This window comes from Podarcis cretensis, assembly GCF_951804945.1.
Source record: "Podarcis cretensis genome assembly, chromosome: 2".
Taxonomy (NCBI): Eukaryota; Metazoa; Chordata; class Lepidosauria; order Squamata; family Lacertidae; genus Podarcis; species Podarcis cretensis.
Window position 1 is genome coordinate 111,234,254 of NC_137171.1, and position 25,293 is coordinate 111,259,546.

General features: G+C 46.5%; 1 protein-coding gene across 7 annotated transcripts; it reads right to left on the bottom strand.

Moving 5' to 3' along the window:
• Nucleotides 1–478: 478 nt before the first annotated feature.
• LOC307206673 (inactive serine/threonine-protein kinase TEX14-like) lies at nucleotides 479–24,584 on the bottom strand. 7 transcript variants are annotated; one of them, XM_079959981.1, is made up of 21 exons: nucleotides 24,426–24,570; nucleotides 23,462–23,545; nucleotides 21,430–21,572; nucleotides 20,985–21,099; nucleotides 20,166–20,331; nucleotides 18,623–18,765; nucleotides 17,364–17,424; nucleotides 17,147–17,277; nucleotides 15,819–15,935; nucleotides 15,592–15,715; nucleotides 15,341–15,513; nucleotides 15,112–15,260; nucleotides 12,507–12,697; nucleotides 11,354–11,468; nucleotides 10,065–10,159; nucleotides 8,800–8,949; nucleotides 6,436–6,643; nucleotides 4,907–4,986; nucleotides 4,725–4,798; nucleotides 2,669–2,736; nucleotides 479–759 (listed from the first exon to the last, which is right to left on the bottom strand). In XM_079959981.1, the coding sequence occupies exons 3-21, from the start codon at nucleotides 21,566–21,568 to the stop codon at nucleotides 650–652; spliced, it is 2,409 nt and encodes an 802-aa protein (XP_079816107.1). In that variant the 5' UTR covers nucleotides 21,569–21,572; nucleotides 23,462–23,545; nucleotides 24,426–24,570; the 3' UTR covers nucleotides 479–649. The 7 variants fall into 7 exon arrangements, with proteins under 7 accessions (XP_079816107.1, XP_079816103.1, XP_079816102.1 ...); XM_079959977.1 differs by lacking the exon at nucleotides 23,462–23,545 and having other exon boundaries at nucleotides 15,112–15,257; nucleotides 24,426–24,584; XM_079959976.1 differs by lacking the exon at nucleotides 23,462–23,545 and having other exon boundaries at nucleotides 24,426–24,584.
• Nucleotides 24,585–25,293: the final 709 nt, after the last annotated feature.

Genomic DNA, 25,293 nt, shown 5'->3' on the forward strand with positions numbered 1-25,293 from the left:
GCCCGTTGCTCGGTCCCTGCTCCTGCCCACCTAGCAGTTTGAAAGCATGTCACAGTGCAAGTAGATAAATAGGTACTGCTCCGGCGGGAAGGTAAATGGCGTTTCTGTGCGCTGCTCTGGTTCGCCAGAAGCGGCTTAGTCATGCTGGCCACATGACCCGGAAGCTGTACGCCGGCTCCCTCGGCCACTAAAGCGAGATGAGCGCCGCAACCCCACAGTCAGCCACGACTAGACCTAATGGTCAGGGGTCCCTTTACCTTTTACTAGCACAAAAGACAAATGTAAGCGAGTTAAACAATGTGCACCTGAGGGAATTGGTTAGAAAGAACCCTTACCCCTTTTGGACTCATGGCCAGCCTTTGACAGGGTTGAAAGCCTCCACACAAACCTGACCCATAGCCCCAACCCCCGTCCAGAGTCCTCTGCAAATTATTTTGGTTAACAATAACACAAATTAGAAACAAAACTTGCACAGAAGTACAGGAATCATTTGAACTATTTAATTAGCGCGTCAGAAGTTGTGTATCCGGGGCAGTAGATTCTCAAGGTCCATATGGGTTGATAAGGAACGAGGATGCAGATTGCTTTTATTTCAGAATAGGAGCTCTGGTCCAGTCCAGTCCAGTGGAACGGTTATGGTAAGGATCACTCAGTGGTTCTTCAAGCTAGCATCCGTCCCTTGCCCTGCAGCGGGGACTGGAGTTGTTTTCTTTTGCCCTGAGACAAGAGCCTGTCCTTTTCCATTCCTTGCTTGCTGCCCTAAGGAAGTGAGGGGTGGGGTTTTATGAGACACAATGCTATGCTGTGACAAGTCAGTTAAGATTCCACGCTTAGCAACACAGGAAGCTGCCCATCTATTTGTCCACCTTGTGTTGCTTACTCTGGCAATGGCTCTTCACACCACCTGTGGAGTCCTGATCCTTTAATTGGGGATGCCAGAGGCTGGACCTCGTATCTCCTGCATGCAAAACTCATGCTTTATTGTTAAGCTATGTTCCCTCTCCTATTTGGGTACAGATGGTACTTCCTGGTTCATCTCTAGAACAAATACAGAAAGAGATTTTGCACAAGGGAAGAATTTGACACTGAGCATCTCAGTGTCCTACGAATCTCAGCTGTTGCTTATGGATCTGCTCTTCAAGAGAATGAGGGTAAAGATACCGTATTTTTCCGTGTATAAGACTATGCTTTTTGCTAAAAAAAAATTAGGCAAAAATTGGGTGTCGTCTTACACATGGATAGTGAAATGAGAGGGGAGACATGTGATTAATGGCAGCAGCAAGCAGGAGATTGGCAGTGGCGACTGGGCGGGTGATTGGTGGCTGTGGCAAGGCCTGCTGGCGATTAGTTGCGGCAGGCAACTGGCGGATGCAGCGAAGTGTGCGATTGGCAGTGGCTGTGGCAAGCAATTGGCAGTGGTGGGAAGGCGGGTGAGGAATTGGTGGAAGTGACCCCCCCACCCCCAAAAGCTAAACAACTAAATTTCTTAATTTTGGGTTAAAAAAAATAGGCGCCATCTTATACATGGAAAAATACGGTAGTTTGGACAGCATGTGGGGAAGACCACTGAAATCTCCGAAGATAGAGAAGGGAGCAGACTAGAGACTTCAAGGGTTCAGAGGCGGGGCTCAAGGCAGTGTGAATAGTTTCCTGCGTCCTCTGGCCAGCAAGCCAAATTTTATTATGCAAAACGTGCAAATATATGTTCATATATGCTCCTATTTAATTTTCCGAACCCATGCCCTGAGGGCTTATCCACACTTACCTTTCCTCTACTTTTTCTAGGCACGGTCTGGAAAGAATCCCACATCCCAAAATCCCACATTGTATAATAAACTCATTAACTAAGTTTTGTTTTTGTTTTTCAAAGGGCAGGCATCACCTGCCACCTACTGGCCAGACATAGACCTATTCCTCTCCAAGTTGAAGGGAAGCCATTCAAGTTATGGGCAAGTAGGTGGCAGGTTAGCTCGACACAGAACTGAGCAGCTCATCTCCCTGACCACTCTCGTGTTCTGAGTACTCATAGCCCTCCAATTTAATTACCATGATTTAAAAAAATAAAATAAGGGCCTAATGAGCATGAACTTCTAATATTAGAAATGAACATAAAGGCAACCGGCCAGCTTGGAGTATGATGTGATGTTGCAAGCGTGAATGAAGATGCAAGATAGCAAAGAGGTTTTTATTAAAACTATATATAGTGGCACCTTGGGTTACATACGCTTCAGGTTACAGACTCTGCTAACCCAGAAATAGTACCTCGGGTTAAGAACTTTGCTTCAGGATGAGAACAGAAATCGTGCTCCGGTGGTGCGGTGGCAGCGGGAGGCCCCATTAGCTAAAGTGGTGCTTCAGGTTAAGAACAGTTTCAGGTTAAGAACAGACCTCCGGAATGAATTAAATACTTAACCTGAGGTACCACTGTACAACTGTTTTGATACATAAACAAATAACTTATTTCACTGCTCCGCCACATATTTAGAACAGTGGATATATATGTGCTTCGTCCTTCAGTCATACACGCCATACATTTAAAGTGCCTGTGAACTGTGTTTGGTTAAGGATGCTGGGAACTGTAGCTGTGAGGCGCAAACTGAAGTTTGGGGGGAGCCGGCGCTATAAATGTGCTTTAAAAGTATGTATGTACACAGACTGCTCCACCTACTTTGGCTCACAGTGGGAGAATCGCCTTTTCCTTGCAGCTCCTGGATGATTTCCTGAAGGAGGTCCAACCTGTGGAGGGATGTGCAAGATGTATTTGAAACACAGTTCCATGTGGTATTTTTATTTTTATTTTTTTAGAAATGAGAGAAACGTAAGGCAGAAGTAACTTCCAGAATGTACATGCCTGGTTTTAGAAACGAGTTCAGAAGAGTAATTACCAACAAATGTAAGTAGGAGGAAGCAATACTGTCAGGGCTTCTTGGTCTTGTAGTGCTTTATTTGTTATTTTAATGCTGAAAAATCTTTCTAGGCAATGGTGCAGGTGGAGCGGGATGTCTGTGTGTGTGTGTGTGTGGGGGGGGGGAGAATACTCCTGGGTTTCATTGCTAGCAACAAGGTGGTGCAACTTCCTGTCCCTACAAAACAGGGCCGGCCATGTGATAACACACCCTGCTTCCTATAAAGCATTCCTGGTCAGCCTTGCTTGTGAGTAACCAGGATATCCTGCTGTCAGGCAAGGGTCCCCCCCCCCATGAGACGGCTCCAGTAGTTAATTATTTCTGATTTATTGGTAAATCACAGAGCCCCAATCGCAGCTCAGCTAATTCAGTCCTCCTCCGACATAAGCGTTGCCGGAACTGAGCTCCACCCCCTTCTCCCCCAACAGGAAAACCCCCACTTTCTTTTCCTGTTAATTTCACACTTCTCGGCCAATCTCGTGATCCTACAAAATTTGAGAGATGGCACTCCCTGTATCCCTCTCTGAGCTTAGCCTCTGTGTTCTTTCTCCCTGCGTCTCGGTGTGTACAAAGTTCATATTCCTGTGGCCAACTGCTTCTTCCCCTTCACTCAGTAATTTCTCATTCCCTCCCCCTTGTCTCTCTTTCTCTGTTGTCAAAGAGGGACTTACTCTGACACTTGCTGCTCTTTCCCCTGTGAGAGCCTGTGTCTTTGCCACCCTGACCCCATCTACTTGAGAAGACCTGGGTCTGACGAAGCCACTTGTCTGTCCCTTAATTTGATTTGAAACAGGGCCTGGAGAAACTGTGGTCCTCTAGATCAGTGTTTCCCAACCTTGGGCCTCCAGCTGTTTTTGGACTACAACTCCCATCATCCCTAGCTAGCAAGACCAGTGGTCAGGGATGATGGGAATTGTAGTTCAAAAACAGCTGGAGGCCCAAGGTTGGGAAACACTGCTCTAGATGATGTTGGATTCCAACCCACATCAGCCCCAGCCATCAGGCCAGTGACCAGGAAAGATGGGGGCACTGTGGCCCAACAAGATTTGGAGGGCCCCAGGTTCCTCACCCCTGATTTAAAATATTAAAACAAAAAGAAACACATTTGTCCCTATACTGCTGCGAGTTCAGCGCAAAGCCAAGACCTCCTAAAATTTTAAACAGGGGGGGAGGGAATGTTTATGGGATAAAGATTTGAACATTAAATCCTAAATCCTCTGGAACTGATCACGGAAAGAGGAGAGGGAGGGGAAGTTCTGTTGTGCAGCCAGAAGTTCTTGCAGTGGCAGAACTGAGTTTAGCAAGATACTGCCCTGTTATGTACTGAGTTGAATAGGATCCAGAATGCAGCAGTCTGATTGGTCCACAGGAGCCACCCAATCCAGCTCCAGGTGGAAGGGAATCCGCAACCTGATTGGCCTACAGGAGAATCCTGGAATTAGCCAATCACGTGGGGCCCATTGTGTAAATAATGTATATAAGGCACACATTCTGGGGGAACTTCCATTCCTCCTCACTACTATGAGCTGAATAAAGAGCATGAAATCCACTCTCGACTCCAAGTATATTTCACGCCCCTAAAGGGTGCAGCAACCCTGTGCCTTCTTCCTTGGGAGAAAGTCCCATTGAATCCACTGGGATTCACTTGCATAGGATCGAAATCCAGCAAGAACATACCAACTGGAAGATCAACTGAGCCACGGATTTTAGGGAAGTTGTGAAAATGCCTCTGAAATAAGAAGGCGCATTGCTTATCAGATCTATCAGGTAACATGCGCTGAAAGCTCAATCCTGTGTGAAAATGTTCAACCCACGTACGTTTGCAAGCAGCAAGGTGGCCCTTCAAGGGTGTTCTCTTTCCTATGGCAAATCTCTGCAGAGACAGGATTTCGCTGCGGAAGAAAATTATTACCGTTAGGGAATGGTTAGGATTCCATAAGGGAATGACACAGGGAGCTGGCAGCTTTCTCCTTACAAAATAAAATAAAATAAAATTCTACCTGTTTCTTTTTCCTAGCCTTGGCTGACAAATCAATGAGGGTCTGCAGGGAGCGGTTTTGAGTGTGATCCTTGCACTTTTCTGCAGGTGGAGACAGGTGCACATTAATCTTAAGAATTTAAACTGGGACAGGGAGGCAAGAATTTGGTATGGCATAATGTAGGCCATGAGCAACATCATTTGACTGCTTGGATATGGAATCTAGCCCATGGGTAGGCAAACTAAAGCCCAGGAGCCGGAGCCAGCTCAATTGCCTTCTAAATCCGGCCTGCAGACGGTCTGGGAATCAGTGTGTTTTTACATGAGTGTAATGTATCCTTTAGGGCTGCAGGTGGCGCTGTGGGTTAAACCACAGAGCCTAGGGCTTGCTGATCAGAAAGAAGGTTGGCGGTTCGAATCTCCATGACGGGTGAGCTCCCATTGCTCGGTCCCTGCTCCTGCCAACCTAGCAGTTCGAAAGCACGTCAAAGTGCAAGTAGATAAATAGGTATCACTCCGGCGGGAAGGTAAACAGCATTTCCGTGTGCTGCTCTGGTTTGCCAGAAGCGGCTTAGTCATGCTGGCCACATGACCCAGAAGCTGTACGTCGGCTCCCTCGGCCAATAAAGCGAGATGAGCGCCGCAACCCCAGAGTCGTCCACGACTGGACCTAATGGCCAGGGGTCCCTTTAGCTTTAATGTGTCCTTTTATTTAAAATGCATCTCTGGGTTATTTGTGAGGCATAGGAATTGGTTCATCATTTCCCCGAAAAATATAGTCTGGCCCCCCACAAGGTCTGGGGGACATTGGACCAGGCCCCCTGCTGAAAAGGTTTGCTGACCCCCTGACCTAGCAGGTTCAAAACTGAGGCTGGGAAACAGCGATGTTTTGTAAATTGATGGCACAGCTCAATACACAAAAGGCCAATTCCATTGGATCGAGATTTTGTGGCAGATAGGTTGTAGTTTAAAGGTATGATGCATACTCTGTATGCACGAAAAAGCTTTCCAGACAGTTCACAAAATCCCTTGCTAAGATATCTCGTGTGGCCCTGTTAGGAAAGACCTCTCCCTAAAACCATAGAGAGGTTCTGTTTGTTAGAGTGTATCAGTTCAACTCTATATTACTTCCCATTTGCCACTGTGGAGAATAGACATTTCTATATTATAGATAGATAGATAGATAGATAGATAGATAGATAGATAGATATAGATGATAGATAGCTTTTATTTATCTAACTATCTATCTATGCAAATAATTTATTTCACAAAAATTATACCCCACTTGTGTAAAAGACCCTCAAAATGATTTGGATTTTGCTTCGTCCCTCAATAATTCCTTCTTAGATTGTAACCTTAACAGTAAATCTTTCCATGCTTTGTTTAGTTTGCTGAAACCAGACCCTTTTAAACCTCAAAATATAATTTGGACAGCCCATCTCAAATGTTTTAAGGTTAAGGATCTACAGCTGGAGGAATCCACTGCAGGGGGTTGGTCTAGATGATCCTCAGGGTCTTTTCCAACTGTACGATTCCAGGATTCAAGCTCACCCAGTGCTACTTGCTTAGGTAAGGCTCCATCGCTGTGGCAGCTTCGGCCCGGTGCCCCCTGCTGGCCGACTAACGATTCTAGCATGTGGATGCCCGAAGCAAAGCGTTTCTCAAGATTCTCCAACGAGGCCTGGGCCTCTGCCAAGAGACAGGCCGAATCCTGCAGACTGCTCACAAACACCGACTCCTGCTTGTCAACGGAGTCTCCCTAAAGGAGATAACAGAACTGTGAGAAGAGCAAATTTTGGGAAGCAGGGAGAAGGATATGCTAGGATGAGAGGAAAGGTCCGTATAGTTAAAGCTATGGTTTTCCCAGTAGTGATGTATGGAAGTTGAGAGCTGGACCATAAAGAAGGCTGATCGCCGAAGAATGGATGCTTTTGAATTATGGTGCTGGAGGAGACTCTTGAGAGTCCCATGGACTGCAAGAAGATCAAACCTCTCCATTCTGAAGGAAATCAGCCCTGAGTGCTCACTGGAAGGACAGATCCTGAAGCTGAGGCTCCAATACTTTGGCCACCTCATGAGAAGAGAAGACTCCCTGGAAAAGACCCTGATGTTGGGAAAGATGGAGGGCACAAGGAGAAGGGGACGACAGAGGATGAGATGGTTGGATAGTGTTCTTGAAGCTACCAGCATGAGTTTGACCAAACTGTGGGAGGCAGTGGAAGACAGAAGTGTCTGGCGTGCTGTGGTCCATGGGGTCACGAAGAGTCGGGCACGACTAAACAACTAAGCAACAACAACAACAACAGTGCTATTTTTCTAGAAAAAGAGGTGCCAGAACTCACTGTGAATGAGACTCCCCACTGGCGGCCATGGCGGCCACCTGTGAGATGCTGGAACTGAGTTGCGGCTGAGGGGAAAAAAAGCCCTGGGTGCGAGAGAGCTAACTGAGGGGTGCAGGCCAAGAATGAGGGATCGTTGAGCAAGATCTTGATCTCATTAAGGGAATTTTAATCAATGAACTCAGTAGACTAAAAAATTTTTTAGTCACCTAGAAAGGCATTCACAATCAGGCAAAAAATGTAATTATGTTCACATAAAGCTGGAGCTGGCAGGTACGATTTTCGAAGAACCATTCCCCCTTCATTCACCTTGGAGGGAAGGTCACTTCTAATAAGATCTGGCTGAGACTCAGACTGGCTGAGACAAAGTTATTTCTTCAAAACTACGATTTCAACGATGCAGTATTATAAACACTCAGTGAAAACTCCTTTCATCAGTGGAAAAAAGCCTTTTTATAAGAATGAAGTGGCAGCATTGAGTCTTATACCAGGTGTATAACCCCATTTCGTGTGGGGGTTCTGTTCCCGCCCCCCTTGCGTGTCAGCGGAGTGCTAATAAGCACGGCCTGCAATTTCCGCCCTGCCCCTGTTTTGCCTCCGTCTTCCAAAAGGAGAAGGCGATCACGTGTCAATTGCATATCAAACGTGAATCATTCCAGCATGGTTGCAAATATATAGGCCTCTATGGGTGCAGGTTGGAAGGGATGAGGGTTGGAAGTGCAGAAATGGTTAGGAACAGATGGGAAAAGCACAGAAACAGAAGAGGACAAGACATAGCTCTGGGGTGGGAAACAAGAGATATGCATAACAGGGCAAATACTAGAGGTTTGTTGTTGTTTAGTTGTTTAGTCATGTTTAGTTTAGTTAGGGAGAGACATCACCTTGCAGAGACATCACCTTGCCATCAAAGATCCGTATTGTTAAAGCTATGGTTTTCCCTGTAGTGATTTATGGAAGTGAGAGCTGGACCATAAAGAAGGCTGATCGCCGAAGAATTGATGCTTTTGAATTATGGTGCTGGAGGAGACTCTTGAGAGTCCCATGGACTGCAAGAAGATCAAATGCATCCATTCTTAAGGAAATTAGCCCTGAGTGCTCACTGGAAGGACAGATCCTGAAGCTGAGGCTCCAATACTTTGGCCACCTTATGGAGTCTTAGGGAGTCTTATAATCACTAGTGAGCTGAGTTGCCTATTAAGAGAGTCCTAATAATGGAAAAGACCCTGATGTTGGGAAAGATGGAGGGCACAAGAAGAAGGGGACGACAGAGGACGAGATGGTTGGATAGTGTCCTTGAAGCTACCAAACTGCGGGAGGCAGTGGAAGACAGGAATGCCTGCCGTGCTCTGGTCCATGGGGTCACGAAGAGTCAGACCCGACTAAACAACAATAATGGGAAAGTGAAAGGACAACTGGTTGGGGTTTTCTTTGTGTGTGGGGTGTCACACCTGTGGGAAGTTGGTTAAAACAACATGAGGATATATTGGATTTAGCAGCCAGCGTTTCCTGTGATCTGGTTTCAGGGGCCTGCAGAACAGGGCTGACGGAGCTTAAGTGAAGCACAACAGAATCTCACCACATCTGCAGAAACCAGGCTCCTGTTATCTGACTCGGCTGTGTCCTCTTCACCGCTGCTCGCTGGTTCACAGGTGCTGTCAGAGTTTGATCTCTTGTGCTCTCCCAGAGAGGATTTGCAAGGGATATTTCCCTGCTGATCATTTTCCTTCTGCAAGAAAGCAACATTGAACCCACAGGGGTGGAGTCTAACCAGGCGTGGATTATTCCTCCCCTTGTTTCTTAGGCGGCGCTATGCAAATAAACTTTACCAGAGGCCCTGTTAGTGGGAAGAGTCCCTCCTCTTCAATAATCGGACATGATGTAGTTGAGAAAAGTAGACTTAAGGCTTCCAGGAGGCATCATTTTCCATCCCACCCCATATTCAGCACACACAGCACTGTTGCCATTCTGCTGCAGTTCATCTTCTGCCAAAACCGACATTATTCGCCTTGCTGTCCGCTGTGACGAAATTACGTAGCTTACGTAATTTGTGTAATTAATTGCACAAACTGTATTGTCATTATATTATTCCGTCCCGTTCATTTCAGGGCAAAGGGAAGCCAATGCAAATTCATGCAATCAATTACACTTCTTTTGGGGGCTGAAAGCAGCAACAGTGAATGCTGACCATATTCATTGGACTTCTGTTCCAGACGTGAGACGAGTAAGCGAGCACTGGCAATTTCCACTCCTGTTTTGTCAAAATTGGAGCTGCCATACACGCGGAAATAGTGACTGGGCGGAATTTCCGAAAATCGGCAAAAAAGTGTGTGTGTGTGTGGGGGGGGAGCCCAACAACTTTTGTGTCCAGATTTTCACTTTTTGAAATATGGCGACCCTATCAGATTTATCCACCATGAACACAAACTAATGGTGGAGGTTAGAGGTCAGAGCAGAGGCAGAGGCAGAGAAAGGTGGGTGTGGCCCACCCAGGGTGTCATCCCTGATGGGGGGTGACATTGCTGTGAGTGGCGCCCCCCTGGGACTCTCCCCACCACTGGCGCCTCCCCCCAGGATGCCCGCCACTGCACCCCCTGGGATGCTCTGCTGGTGCACCCCCACGGGCAGCTAGCCCCACCCCCTCGGACCACTCTGGGTGCTGGAGCAGCTAGCTCCGCCTTTGGGTCAGGGTCCCTCTTAGCCTTTGCTATGACAGCCCATCCTAGGGAATCACATGGTGGGAGCAGCTTGTGCCAGAATATGGTCCTCCACAAGAGAAGAAAGGAAAAAGTTCCTGAAGCTTCAAGAATGCAGCACCATTATTCTGCCTTGGTCATCTGTTACCTGTGCATGTCTGGTTGTCTCACTTTCAGGCTGGGCATTGGGAGTGCTTTGTTCTGCACTCCGGCTGAGAGTCTCCACCTCAAAGTATGGCGGCTCTAGAGGACAAGAATATAGACAAAGACGAGAGCATATAGAACTACGAGCATTTTTAGCTCCTTCCCAAGCCTCCATTTCTCCCCCTTTCTTCTTTATTCACTTGTTATTTTTATTAGTCATTATTACCAACACGCTTCTTAAGTCTACAAAATTTGCAATTCCCGCCTCACGCAAACCTATGAGAGAGAACGTCTTGCCTAACAAAGCATCAGATTCGTAGCCAAGAGCAGTGCTTTGTTCTGGGGGGATGCAGGGGTAAGTGTACCCCTAAACATTTTGTTAATCTAACAGGAGAAGTAACTGTTTTGTTTATTAAAAAAAATAGTTTATTCGCTATGAATAGTCAGTTCCATTGCTACCCCCAATGACGGCCTCATTTCCTGTCAGTGTTTCCTGTGTGTCAGATGGAATCGAGCGTTTAATGTGTGAAGTAGGAGTTGGAATCTAGCGCGGTGACTGGTCAGTTTCGTTGTTACCACCTCCAATGGCGGCCTCATTTCCTGTCACGGTGTTTCCTGTGTCTCAGACGAAAGCGAGCGTTTAATGTGTGAAGCAGTGTGGAAAGTAGATGTGTGGTGTTTTACTGATGAAAGTCGGGAAGATGTTACACACGCAACCTCATGCCAACATGGAAGTTACCGTGAGCTGTCAGCTGTGTAATATGAGGTAATGCATGTTCTTTGTACTGTTGTCCAGTTACTGTATTTATTTCCCCCGTTTTGAACTATGAAATGGTGATTTTCTTGAGTCAAAATGAGAGTACCTCTAAACATTTTTTAAGGGAAAAAAGCACTAACCAAGAGAGTACCTGAATTTTCAAATCCATTCTGGTCACTTGTCCCCATATTTTGGGCCTAGGTTCACTGTTCTCTGCCCACACAGCATAAGGGCAAGAATGGTAGCACAATATGAAATCCAGCACAATGGTTGCACTAGTGGAAGCTCGTACAACAAGATCAAGAACAAGATCAAGGCCACAGCAACCTGTTGCACACCCAGCCACAAGAACCATGCTGGCTTCCAGAACCTTCTCTTGCACAAGTCCATTCCACTAGTGCAACTAGGACGCCACTAAAGGACTTTGATTCAGTGCTACATTGACTTCCTCCTCCCCGTGTCCTTTTTCCTGAACCCATGAAGCAATGCCCCATTGCGCACCCTGGCCGGTTCCTACCGTTTGGGATCCAACTGACCTTCAGGAATTATTGGAAGGGATGATTCATCTGACTCAGCCTGCCCTGCCCACAGACAGAGCTTCTTGGGAGTTGATGCTGCTGATGAAACGAGAGGGATGCCCCCTGAGGCATCCTAGGAAGAGAAAAATAAGACACCGTATGCTTCTGATCACGATAATTACAAGAAGGGCTACGGAGGCAGCTTGCTTATTCCTAGAGAAAAGCTTGAGGCACTGCATAATCAGGAAGCCAGGTGCAACCTGAGCTCAACTTGTCTCATGTTTTCCTTCAGGTAAGATAGAGATGACAGTAAGGACTCCTTCAGAAGACTGGCTTATCCAGCACCCACCCCAAGTTATCTGCACAAAGCTTACATATGGACTTTATTAAGCAGCTATTGGGCAATACCTCAAGGACCGCCTCTTTCCATATGAACCTACCCGGACCCTGAGATCATCTTCTGAGTCCCTCCTTCGTGTGCCTCCTCCTTGAGAGGTCCGGAGGGTGGCAACATGAGAACAGGGCCTTCTCTGCAGTGGCTCCCCATCTGTGGAATGCCCTCCCCAGGGAAGTTTGCCTGGTGCCCTCATTACACACCTTTTGGCACCAGGCAAAAACGTTCCTTTTTAACCAGGCCTTGGGTTGATCTGATTTATATCTTATGCCCTTTTAATATATATTTTTTTTTGGGGGGGAGGAAAGCTATGGGGTTGTTGTTTTTATTTTTTTATTATGTATTTTGTGGTGTTATATCTCTATTTTATTCTGTGAACCGCCCTGAGACCCCTGGGTATAGGACGGCATCTAAATTCAATAAATAAAATAATAATAATAATTTGCTTGCGGGGAGGTTATATGACAGCGAGCTTTCACCTGCCATTCATCTCATTTTGTTGACGGGTTTTTTAAATATCTCCCCATTGTTAATTTTATTTATTTACTTATTTATTGTTAATAATGGCTTATTTGTTGCCTGCCCTTCACCTTAATGCCCCGGGGCGGGTTAGAGCATCAAAAATGACAATAAAAAACCATTTAAAACAAATTTGTCCGTCTCACACTTGTCAATCTCTTTCCAAACTGAAAAAATAAATAAATCTGGTTATTATAATTTAAACAACAACAACAACAACATGGAGGCAAACTAAAGAAACACCCATTAACTCCTCACCTGTTGGGCTGCCCGCAAAACATAGCGTAAGTCGGGGAAAGTACCCTTCCGATCGCGTTCCTTCAAGGCTGTGCCACCTTTGACCACCTCATAGAGAGGCTGGGGCACACGGGCATCAGCCGGGAGAGACTGCCCTGCCTCCATCTTCTCCTTCACAGCGAGGCCATCCAAACCACCCCAAGGAACTTCCCCTGAAAAATACAGTTGCTTGACTTGCAGGGTCATAAAACACAAAGTTAGGCAGACCCACTATAAGTCTAGAAGAGTCATCACTTTATTTGTGATGGCACTTGCCTCATTTTTGGCACCCCATTTCAACTGTTCTGTGCTGGTGCCCGCAGTATATATTTTTTATCAAGCTATGAGTACTTCATTTATTTATTTATTTTACAAAAAAAAAAAAGGGACTGCCACGAAAAATATTGGGCAGGGATGTTTGAAATGGCACCCCCCCACACTTCTTCTCCAAACTAGCTCCTGCCATAGGTAGGTTACTGCATGGTGCTGATATATATAAAGGTAAAGGACCCCTGGACGGTTAAGTCCAGTCAAAAGTGACTATGGGGGTGCGGCGCTCATCTCGCTTTCAGGCCGAGGGAGCCAGTGTTTGTCCACAGACAGCTTTCCGGGTCATGTGGCCAGCATGACTAAATTGCTTCTGGCGCAACAGGACACTGTGACAGAAAGAGCGCACAGAAACACTGTTTACCTTCCCGCTGCAATGGTACCTATTTATCTACTTGCACTGGCATGCTTTTGAACTGCTAGGTTGGCAGAAGCTGGGACAGAGCCACGGGAACTCACCCTGTCGTGGTCACCCCGATCGGCATGCCCAACAGGCTCAGTGGTTTAGACCACAGCGCCACCTGCATCCCTTTACTGATAACACCAAGGTTGTAGGTTCGATCCTCATGTGGGACAGCTACATATTCCTGCTTTGCTGGACTAGATTATCCTAGGGATCCCAAATGGCTCTATGATACTATTAGTCTATGCTTCCATACTTCCCTCTTTCCCAGAGGTCAGGGAGCAGGCACTACTGGACTTTGGATTGGGGTGACTGAGTTGCGTTGGCTGAGGGAAGTGAACAACAACTTAATCCCCTCAGCCCACAGCAATCATATTAAATCTGTAACCAAAACAGTTGCCTCAGAGCTGAAGGGAGGTTCCTTCATGGGGAGAAGGAAGTAAGAACCTAAGTGAGAGCCCTTCTGGATCAGAACAAGGGTGTGTCCAGCCCAGCATTCAGTTTCCAAGGGAGGCAAACCAGGTGAGAAGTCAGCTGAGAGGACAAGGGAACAAGGAACTGGGATCCAGAAGAACAACAACTCAGAACCCAAGAGGACCTGCTTAACTTCCACAATTAAAACCCACACAATTCTACCCAATCCCATTTTGAAGCCCTCCAAGCTCACATTGTGCGGCATCAAATTCCAAAAAGTTAATTGTACCCTGTTTATACTTCCTTTTGTCTGTGCTGAATCTACTGTTAATCAACTTAAAATGCCCCTTTAAAATGTGTGGGGTTTTTTTTTTTTGGGGGGGGGGAGGGTTATTGGGTTGTTGTTTTTATTTTGATTATATATTTTGTGGTTTTATATTTTGATTTTGTTCTGTGAACTTGCCCTGAGACCTCCGGGTATAGGGTGGTATATAAATTCCTTCCTTCCTTCCTTCCTTCCTTCCTTCCTTCCTTCCTTCCTTCAACCAATTTCCCCCAGTTCTAGTTTTATGAGAATGGAAGAAAAAGAGCAATCTAGCCCCACTGCCCACACCATGCCTCATTTTATAAACCTCTATCATATCCCCCCAGCTGCCTTTTTTCTAAGCCAAAGAATGCCAGACATTTCAGCCATTCCTCATGTGGAAGGAGCTCCACTTCTTTCACCATCTGGTAGCCCATTTCTGCACCTTTGCATTAGTATTTTAAGCAATTGCATATGGTCAACCTATGCTATGTATTAGATACCTCCCTCTGTTAAAAGAGCCCCTTACCCAATTCTCCTTCTCACCAACGGTCTATTGCCAAATCACCTCTCAGATCCTCTAAAAGATTGAATTCTCTGTAAACTTATTCTTCCTACCCTCAAGCCATCCTTGTAGATTAGCTTTGCACTCTTAAGGGGGAAAAATATATTCAAATAATGCAGGTTTTGGAGCTTGACGCTGAAACCTAAAAATGTTAATTCTAAAAATACAGTCGTACCTTGGAAGTCGAACGGAATCCATTCCGGAAGTCCGTTTGACTTTCAAAACGTTCGGAAACCAAAGTACGGCTTCTGATTGGCTGCAGGAGGCTCCTGCAGCCAATCGGAAGCCCTGTCGGATGTTTGGCTTCCAAAATTAGTTCGCAAACTGGAACACTCACTTCCGGGTTTGTGGCGTTCGGGAGCCAAAACATTTGAGAACTCAGCTGTTCGAAAACCAAGGTACGACTGTGGCGCCATTTTAAAGTGCTTGCTTGCTTCTCTTCTGCTAATACAGTTATAGGCCAAGGCAAACCTTTCCGGCAACTGGAATTTCCCTGAGAACTTATGGTCAGCTGATGGGCTCCTTGAGACATGTCAGACTTGCCTACGGCTTCCCACCCTGGCCAGAAACCAACCTGTAAAGATCTCCTGGATCACCGTACAGAAGCTGAAGAGGTCAGAGTTCACGGAAGCCGGGCGCTCTCTGATGACTTCCAAAGGCAGCCAGTTGTAGAGAGCAGGGGCTGGAGGAATAGGCTGGGCTAACCTGTTTTTCTCCGCCCTGCTGAAACAGAACTGAAACCAGTCAAATGTCCCGAGTAATCCTACTGGGGTCTCCCAAAGACCGTACTTGCGCCAACCAACCTCTGCTGCATGTGCTCGAGGTTGCTGAGCTTGGCAAGCCCAGGTCTCACCAGCTGAACTGCATGGGAGGTCACAGCCTGGTGAATATAACCCCGAGAGTGCAGGAACAAGAGCGCTTCGGAGACTTGCAGCAGCAAACGCAGTGTCGCCGAGGGAGCTGGGGAGCTAGCCTTCTGCAGTGGGGGAAGAGGGAGAGGGATAAGCTTTGGAAGCGAGGAAAGGAGCCGAGCTTCCCCGGCCATCTCACTTACCTCACAGTGCAAGGCGTAGTAGAGGGAACACATGCCCACCCTCTCAAAGACGAGCTGGAGGTTTTGCAGGTCCAGAGATGGGCTCACGGCCAAGAGAAGCAGAAGGTGGGGGTGGTGGAGCTGGCTGAAGGAAACACGGAAGCCATGCTGAACAAACGGCAGTGAGAGCCCTCATAACAACAGGGCTTATCCCTCCATGAGTCCCGAAGCCTGCCAGCTGGAATTACCTGCAGTATTTTTGTTCAGCAAGGAGCAAGTCCAGGGCGCCACGCATTTTACTGCAGTGGGGATGGGCTTCGGGCTTTAAGCTTCGCACTGTGACAAACTGCCCATTCCACAGCAAGCTGGAAGCAAGAGGAAAAGGTGTCAGAACCGGGGCTACTCTCTTCTGCAATATGAGGAGTTATAACTCACACGTGTCATACTTCTTTGGTTCACTTAGCCTACAGCTCCTCCAAATCTTCACCACCGCTCGCTCATGTGTTCAAACCAACATCTTTCTTAACCTACACATTCCACTCTGGCTGCAAAGTTCCCCAAGCGCTATATCCTGTTCTTCCATGACTTATTTTAAACTTCTGTGTACCATACTTTTTGCTCTATAAGACGCACCTAGTTTTTGGAGGAGGAAAACAAGAAAGAAAAATATTCTGAATCTCAGAAGCCAGAACAGCAAGAAGGATCGCTGCGCAGTGAAAGCAGCAATCCCTCTTGCTGTTCTGGCTTCTGTGATAGTTGTGCAGCCTGCATTCACTCCATAAGACGCACACACATTTCCCCTTACTTTTTAGGCGTGAAAAGTGTGTCTTATAGAGCGAAAAATACAGTAACTTGAAAGCTTGCAAGGGGGCATGTTAAATGCCAATTAGTCCAAAGACTGACTTATTACTCGTGTGTACGTCTCGGGAGGGATGCGGGTGGCGCTGTGGGTAAATCCTCAGCGCCCAGGACTTGCCGATCGTATGGTTGGCAGTTCGAATCCCCGCGGCGGGGTGAGCTCCCGTCGTTCGGTCCCAGCTCCTGCCCACCTCGCAGTTCGAAAGCACTCTTAAGTGCAAGTAGATAAATAGGTACCGCTTTATAGTGGGAAGGTAAGCTGTGTTTCTGTGTGCTGCGCTGGTGCAGGCTCACCAGAGCAGCTTCGTCACGCTGGCCACGTGACCCGGAAGTGTCTCCGGACAGTGCTGGCCCCCGGCCTCTTAAGTGAGATGGGCGCACAACCCTAGAGTCGGACACGACTGGCCCGTATGGGCAGGGGTACCTTTATCTTTACGTCTCGGGAAATGTAACTTCTTACTCTGTGGATTTTGTTTGACAAAGATCAGCTACCAAATTCTAATAGATCTTCTGGTCCCAAGCACATCCTGCACTACTGAGCTGTGTCCCTCCCTGATTCATTTCACTGTGATCAGTCTGCTTCCCTGTGATCAGGTATCTCCCTAGAACTGGGTCTTCCAAGAAGAGAACCTATTGTCGCTATTGCTATTTTTATTTTTTTTATCCTAGATGGGAGGTGAGAACAGATAGGGCTGATAGATAATGCTGATAGCTTTACTTCTTCATGAGTGTGTGCGGTCCGTTCTGGTAACTCCAGTCTGGTTCTCCGTGACCTCGGAGCAGCTCGCTGTCGTCTGCAATGAACGTGAAGGCAGCCACCCCGGGCTGCTGGCACTTGCTTGGGCACAGCTGAAAGAGAAGGGAGGAGTTATGAGCCTAGAAACTATGGCCTCTCTACTACACTGAACCACACCCTTCCAGAGAAGTTCACTTACTTGTCTGTATCCAATAGCTGTCTCCTTGCTGCTTCCCAACCTATTGGAGCCGTCCAAATGCCTGCAACAGGAGGAGTTGGAAACAAAGCCTTGTGAGACACATTTAAGTATCGGGAGCACTGGCGTTAGGCAACCCCAGTGATTTCTACGGGAGAATAAGTGGTCCGGAAATGCAGTTGAAGCACAAAAGACCATATTTTGCCTGCAAACGTTCTACTGCTACTGTTGCTGTGAACCAGTGCATGCTTATAACTCTTATTTTTCAACTTGCTTTACAACTTGTTGCTCGATTCTCTGTTAAGTGGGCTGAGCAGGCAGAATCCTGCCTACTTCATCGCTGCACTTGCTCAAACAAGGCTTTACGGTCTAATTCCTATGCTTTTAATTTTTGTTGTTGCCCAGGGTGGGATTTTAAAACTCTGTTCAACCCACACACGTGGGGGCCTGGAGGGCTAGACTGCAATTAATATATCCTCTCCTACCTCTTTAAACCCATCCCCACAGTTTCAGTAGAAGAAGGCAATACTATAAATATAGTTTCACCAAGTTTTGCAACAACCACAGAAAAGGGAACCAGGCAGAGGGCTTTCTCGGTAGTGGCGCCTGCCCTGTCGAACACCCTCCCATCTTGTCAAGGAAATAAAGAACTAGAAGACATCTGAAGGCAGCGCTGTTTAGGGAAGTTTTTAACGTGTGACATTTTAATGGATTTTTAATTTTTGTTGGAAACCACCCAGAGAGGCTGGGGAAACCCAGCCAGATGGGCGGGGTACAAATAAATTATCATCATCATCATCATCTATATCTATATATCTGCTTTGATTTGCTTATGATACTGCAGAATATAGGCATTTAAATAGATAGATGGATACATAGAAAGAAAATTCCCCTTAGAGGAAGGGGGAGAATTCTACAGATTCTCCCTTCAGCTCTAAGCACCACCCCATACTGTTCAGGAAAAACTTGCTGGAGCAGCTTTTCAGGGGGCCTTGAGGCAGAAGGAGTCAGTGAAAATCACCTCCCTAACCGCTTTCTCCTTCCTCAAGTGTGAATGGAACTCGACAAAGTCTGTATCCCAACCCCACATGTTCAATGGGGACAATTACTGTAATTCCCCAAACTGCTCGTGCCAAGATGTTTTATCATCATTATCACCACCACCATTCAGTTGTCTGTCTCAGTGGAGGGCTGGGTCCAAACAGAGACTAGGCTAAGGCTCCTGAAGCGTTAGAGAAGACAGGCAGCAGGTGGACCCTTACCAGGAAGTGGCAGATAAGAGTGAGGAGAGCGAGGAGCGCAGGCTGCGTGGTGATGCTGCTAGAGCTTTGGAATACATCAACAGGTCCCCGTGCTGCACCAGCATAGACATCTGGCCAAAGCACCGCTGGATGAAATCCAGGACCTTGAGGTAACGGAAAAGAGAGGTGCTAGACAGCGGAACAGCACTCCACAACAGCCGTGATTTAAGTAGAGATTTCTGCATTGCGGGGGGTGGGGGTGGGACTAGGTGTCAGGCTTCAGAGAACTGGCTTCCTGCCCCCTTGGCCATAGATAACCAGAACAAAAGAAAAGGAGGCTTCTTACCAGTTAGAATCTTTAATAACCACAGCGAGAGACAACAGAACGCATCTCTCCTAGAATGGCGGTGCTCCCAACTAAGGCTCACTCCCCTTCCGTCCCTATTAATCTACGTCACTCCTAAATCTTGTAACCTGAGCTCATATGCTCTGTGCTTTCTGTTCTTCCACTTTCTTAGCTCTCCTTGACCTTGAGGAGAACGGATGGATGCTTTCCAGAGAGTGTGAATTTGTTAACCCTCTCTCTTCCAGTGTTTCTTCTCCTAGCTGTTCCCCATTCAGTATTTCCCAGCTTCTGCCTTCTGCACTACGCCCCTTTGCAAACCACTGTTCTAAATCTATACTGTCCTCCTGCTTCTGGGAAGATTCAGGGTTGGGGGGAGGAGGTGGCTCCCATCATGCCTCCTCAGCAGAGTCCCTGACACCTGGGGTCCCTTCCAACTCTACAATTCTATGGTTCTATGCAGCTGCCTGGTAGCCATAGATAACAAGGAATCACACACTGGCAGCAGCAGGGTTATGGGGCGGCCCAGGGGATCTACGCCCTGGGATTCTCTCACCAGAGATGCCCTTATCTCAACCTTTTGTTTTAAACCCACAATCTTAATTTGCCCAAGGGCACCTCTCTATATGAATAAGCAAGTGCAAATATTATGCAAATTTGTGTTGTCATGGGTTGTGCCCTGACCTCGAGTCTATTATCATTATTATTATGGTGCTTGGCGCATAAAGAGTCTCCAAGCGACTTGCAACTCTTTAAAAGCATAAAGCGTGCCACAGAATCAGAGGAAAACGCAATGTGTTACAATAAAAGCCACACAATAGCCTATAAAGCAAACCCAACGAAACAGCAGTAGAACCACACCACCGAAAAAAAGACATCAAAATCATCCCCAATTTGTCAAAAAGGTAAGTTTTCATATGGCACCGAAAGGATGTTAATGAAGGCAGCAGCCAAACCTCACTGTGGAGAACATTCCACAACAAACTTCAAAAGCATGAAGGCTAATGAGTGGGCTGCTGGAGGAAAGGGGGAGCAAAATTTTGGTCCTTCCTCTCAACCCTGCATAGATACTAAAGAGGGATGTCAGAGGAGGGACAGCCCTCTCCAGCCCTGCTTTGCCAGCTTCCAACAAGGAAGCGATCCCCCCCCCCCCCCGTACGTAACATTTATGGTTTATGTCCATGACTGCTCTAAGGCATGCCAACGTGAAGTTGTAAATACCTCGGCATTCTGCTCACTCCCAGCTAGCTGGGCCCAGTCTTTAGGGGTCTGCCCCTTTTGATCGTGGAATCTTAGGTCACCTCCGGCTTTCAGGATGTGGCCCAGAAGTTTCTGGTGGCCTGATATTGCAGCTGCATGGACTGGGGTGCTACCATCATAACAACGGCTTTGAGGTGAGGGGGAGAAGGAGAAAGAGGTGTTAGGGTGCAAAGAACAGGGGACAAGTAAAGTTCTGCCAGTTTTTGTAATCAGAAATGCCATTTTAGCTGAAAGAGTTAATGCACACATCTCTGCTCAGATGGGGGTTACTCAGTTGTATTCCCTGTTAACCAAATAACATGATTTATGCTTTGAAAGACAAGCCCTTTGCGGCTAGAGAAGAATTGATTCAGAGCCTGACAATAAAATGTTTTAAGATCTTTTCCCCATAAGAGGCATCACTGTTTACCAATCTGAAACTTAAGGTTTATACAACCAATGGTAACCAACACTCTTTGGGGTAAATATGAGGAGCTGGTATCATATATTGGAAACGTTGCTATGGGTGTCAGCACAAAATGTTAGCTAATGGCTGTGGCGGGAAAAGAGGTGATAGTACTCCATAGCGGTGAGCAACATCCCCCAAAAAGCACTGTGAAGGAAATTTTTGCCATCTCTCCTAAATAAACATACATATACCTCAGCCTGAGGGGATATATATGTTGAGACAAGACAGAAAGTTTTATGTTTTAAGAGGGACCGGACTCAAATGGAGATAGGCCTTCTCAAGGAATAGTTAGTTTTCCAGACACTGTCTCTAAGAATTTTGTTATCACTCACTGGTTGGGGTTGGCGCCGAAGTGCAGAAATAGCCGGACTACTGGGACGTGTCTCAGTAGGGCAGCAAGATACAAACCTGTCTGCCCAGATGCATTGTGGCAGTCCACATCCACACCTGAAGAAGGAAACACAAACGATGTTCGTGAATAACGGCAAGAAGTTTTGTTGAAGAGATGAAGACTACATGCATTGCGGGGGATTGGACCAGACAGCCCTAGTAGTCCCTCTACTATTCTATGAGTCTATGAGTCTATGGTACCAGAAAGCACTGTTTCAATTTCAAATAGCAAAACCAAGTCTTGTCCCATGCCCTAAGTAGCATACCCATACAGAAGCGTATCTGACTTCCCTCATTTTGTAACCCAAGCAGTCCTCATATTGTCAGGACTGTTTACCAGAGGGAAATTACCGTACCTACACGGAGTTTGAAACAGGTTGGCTTTACCTCTCTTCAGCAGTATCTTGGCTTTCTTGACTTTGCCCTCAATAGCATGCCTGAGTAACTGCCCCTCCAGAGATTCAGGGTCTGTAATGTAGCCTAGGCTCACGGGACAGCTTGGTGGAAGCACTGGGGACTGTGGCATCACACTAGACAGAGAGAAAGTGTTCATGGTTTAAAAAGAGCTAAGAGAGAAGTGAAGGTAGAAAGCCATAATTGAAAAAGAACTCAATTCTCAGGTGTGCTTGGCAAAACTATTATAACTATCACTGGATTAAAGAAATATTAGTAGATGAATCACTATCTTTAAATGATTCAGCAATTGTATTTGCAAATGCCAAAAGAAAAAGTGTGAAGAAGCCTGTTTTGTTTTTGCAACATTAGCAAGCCATTATGTCCCTTTAGAAACAATAGGAATACAGTGCTGCGATATTTAGCTGATGTTCTGCAACCAAAAGTTCAAGACTAGTTTTTTCATTATTTGCTTTTTATCAGGATTTAAACCATGCTACACCAATTGTGCCTATCTTTTTAATTTGTAAAGGGTATGTAATCAATTCATGTTATCAAGTTATTAAACTCCGAAGCCCCAAAAATATTTTTCAGTGTGTGTATTTAGTAAGCTTTTCTGTTCTGGCCAACGGTTGTGGGTAGGGCTTAATCTTTTTACAGGACAATCCTGAACATGTTTTCACAGAGGCATGTCTCATTGATTTCAGTTGAATATGTGTGGTAAATGTGCTAAAGATTGCACATACAAGCACCCTCACACCTCAAATTATTAAAATGCCTCCCTTCCCATTGTTTCGTCAGGCTCTGATGAAAGGAATAGTAAATGAGGCTATTGTTTGTTCTAAGTTTTATCGTGTTTTTAATATTCTGTTGGGAGCCGCCCAGAGTGGCTGGGGTAACCCAGCCAGATGGGCTGGGTATAAATGAAATATTATTATTATACATACAAGTCAAATAATATGAGGTTGGATTTTTGGCTCCTAACAATCCAGAGAAGTGCCATTTGGAACTGCAAATTCTGTGTTGCAGTGTGCGAAGGTAACAGCAACATTCTGAAATAAGGGGCGTACATAATTCTCTGAGATCTTTTGGAACAAACTGCATTCCTTCAAAATAAGGAATATCTGGTATTCTTTTGTATGTGGATTTCCAGAGAAAGTGGAATTGAAACTGAACCTGGCTTGGCCACCTGTGAAGAGATTGGGGAGAGGTATAGGAGATCTCAATAAAGAAAGGACCAGAGACAGGATTTTAGTTTTTTGAACTACCACTTGGATGCAAAGGGCAAAATTATTTTTTTATACTGGACAAGCAGTACAATACGTTGCATATCTTACCAAAAGCAAGCCCCATTGGGTTAAAGGGGCCTTACTCACAGGTAAATGGACCCAGTGTTGCTACCAAATGTGGAGACAGGACAGGAACATCTATAGGAGAGAGCAGCTGGCAGGCAGAATCAGAAGGGAATTCTGTAAGGTTTTCTTTCTGCGAGAGGTCTGCTCACAATGAAACCATTTGTTCACCAGCTATTTATTGACCACTCATCCGGTTTGCAGGAAGATAACATGGCAACAACATCAAGCAGCTTTCACCCCACACTTTCCCAATGCGTATCCCCATCACTTCCCTTATTGCAAAAAGTCCAGTTTGGGAGGGGAAGTGGGTTTGATGCGTAAGGCTTCCAAACAAACTTTATTTGAGCAACCAGAATTTGCTGTTACGCGCTGAACTCCATTTACGGAAGAGTGACTCTGGAAGCGCCTTCTCCTGTTAAATTAAATGCTGCAATGTTAAAACAATCCCTGCATTGCCGGGGGTTGGACTAGATGACCCTCACGGTCCCTTTCCAATTCTACAATTCTGTGGTTCAGTTGCGCCCCTGGATGTGTCGATTGGCTCCATCAGGTTCAGCAGCCAATTGGATGAGCGACTGTTGTATAAATGAGTCTCCTTGCTTTCTTCACAGACCCAGGGAACGAGTGCAAATGCATCCAGCCTTATATTTCTAATGCAAATTCAAGCCTACCTGGAAATCCCAGCTGCAAATGTTCACGGATATGGGGAGCGCACTCTGCCTATGTTCAGAGGTCCTTTCATTGATTCTTAATTCCTAAATCCCAGGCGGGGGAGGGATCAACCTTGGTTCTAATTATGCGCCAATTATGTCAAAATTACAGGGAAGTTGTGAACTTCCAAAACAACTCAGCACGTAGAAAAAAACATCCATGCCAACTCTTCCCTGCAATAAAACCCGAGTCCCGACTAAAATGGTAATTTTGAATAAACGTGCAAGTTCAGCCCTTGTTTCAATTATTCTGACTCAAGCATACAACCTACAAGGGGCGGGAAAGAAAATAATAAAGCTTTAACACTGAGCTGATGCGGTTAAAAATAAATCCCTTTTCCACCCTTGGGCTCAAAGTTAAATTATGCGCGCGCGGGGGTGCGAAAGAGACAAGAGACTCAGAAAAGGCTGAGAACGACTCAAGCGCCGCCTAGGAGACTGCGGCCTTAAAAGCCGTTCTTTCTCCGGATTGGCTGGCGAGGATGCGTAATGTGCGGACGGGCGGTTTGTTATTTTTAACGGCCGCGGTGCTGGGAGGAAACCGCCAAGTGAGGAGGGCAGGAATTCACAAAAACACGGACAGGGCAGCGCAGGCGCAGACGGAGGCACGCTAGGAGCCAAACAGCGCCTCTTAAGGCCGCGCTGCTCCAGTTAGTCGGTCGCAGAAAGCTGAGGCGCTTGGACGGTTGCTGACCACCTCGGAGCATGTTAAAAGGGCAACGCGGGGATTTCCACTGGGAAAGCACTGGGAAATAGTCCGCAGCCCCGTCTCCCGCCCGGTTGCAACAGGTTGCAACACGCTGAAGTTTCCCAAATGGCACTCAAAAGGGACTTGCGCTTGACTCGTTCCTGGTGGTGGGATTCAAAGGATGCCTTTGGGGGACGGGGGGATTTGCGACCTGTAAGACAAGCAGCAGATCTAGACCTTTGCTGAAGATAGGAATTTCCAGGCAGGTGCTTCAAATTCATGGTGGCGGGATGGAGGAAGGATGGAGATGAGAGTCGTGCAGAGAGAGACGTGGCGTGTGCGCGCCTCTGCGGAGAGCAACGCTGTCTCCGAGTTGCAGAGAACGCTTGGATGTCAGAACGCTCCATATAGAACACGTTTGTGATGAAACACTTCTCCCGTTATAACGCTCCCTCGATGTTGCAACGCCCCCTCCTAAGGTGCCTTCAGACGTGATGGGCACACGCAAACGCACAGAAGAAATGAAATACAGTGTTGTGATTTGGGGGTGGGGAGGTTGACAGTGTGGGTCTGTATGATTCCTGAGCAGACTATGTTTAGGATACCTTTTCTAGCCCTTTCCCCTTTTTGGGGTGAGCAGAGTGGATCCATTTACAGCGGGATCAGTTGCTAAACAGGGTTGCGTTATCCCCAACTCTATTCATTATGCTCATTGCCATGATCCTACACTTTGTTGAAGGGAAACTCCCCACCGGAGTAAAAATCATATATCAAACAGATGGAAAGCTCTTTAATCTGAGCAGGCTGAAAGCAAAGAGTAAGGTTACCGTAACTTCCATCATAGAGCTTCGGTATGCTGATGACAACGTAGTGTGTGCACGCTCAGAGGTTGACCTCCAAACCATCCTAAATAGCTTCGCAGAAGCTCACGAAAAGCTTGGCCTATCGCTCAACATCCAAAAAACCAAAGTGCTGCACCAACAAGCACAAAACAACCCCTCTGCAGTGTCACAAATACAGCTCAATGGTGTAATGTTGGAAAATGTCGATCACATCTCCTACCTGGGCAGTTAGCTTTCCACACGGGCCGGACACTGATGCCTAT

Excerpts from the sequence above, each read along its gene's own strand:
- LOC307206673 (XM_079959976.1), bottom strand. The coding sequence starts at position 24,469 with ATGAATTTGAAGCACCTGCCTGGAAATTCCTATCTTCAGCAAAG. Across the intron at positions 17,425-18,622 it reads CTCTTATCTGCCACTTCCTG|GCATTTGGACGGCTCCAATA; the intron begins GTAAGGGTCCAC and ends CTCCTGTTGCAG. Across the intron at positions 15,716-15,818 it reads GCTGAACAAAAATACTGCAG|CCAGCTCCACCACCCCCACC; the intron begins GTAATTCCAGCT and ends TGTTTCCTTCAG.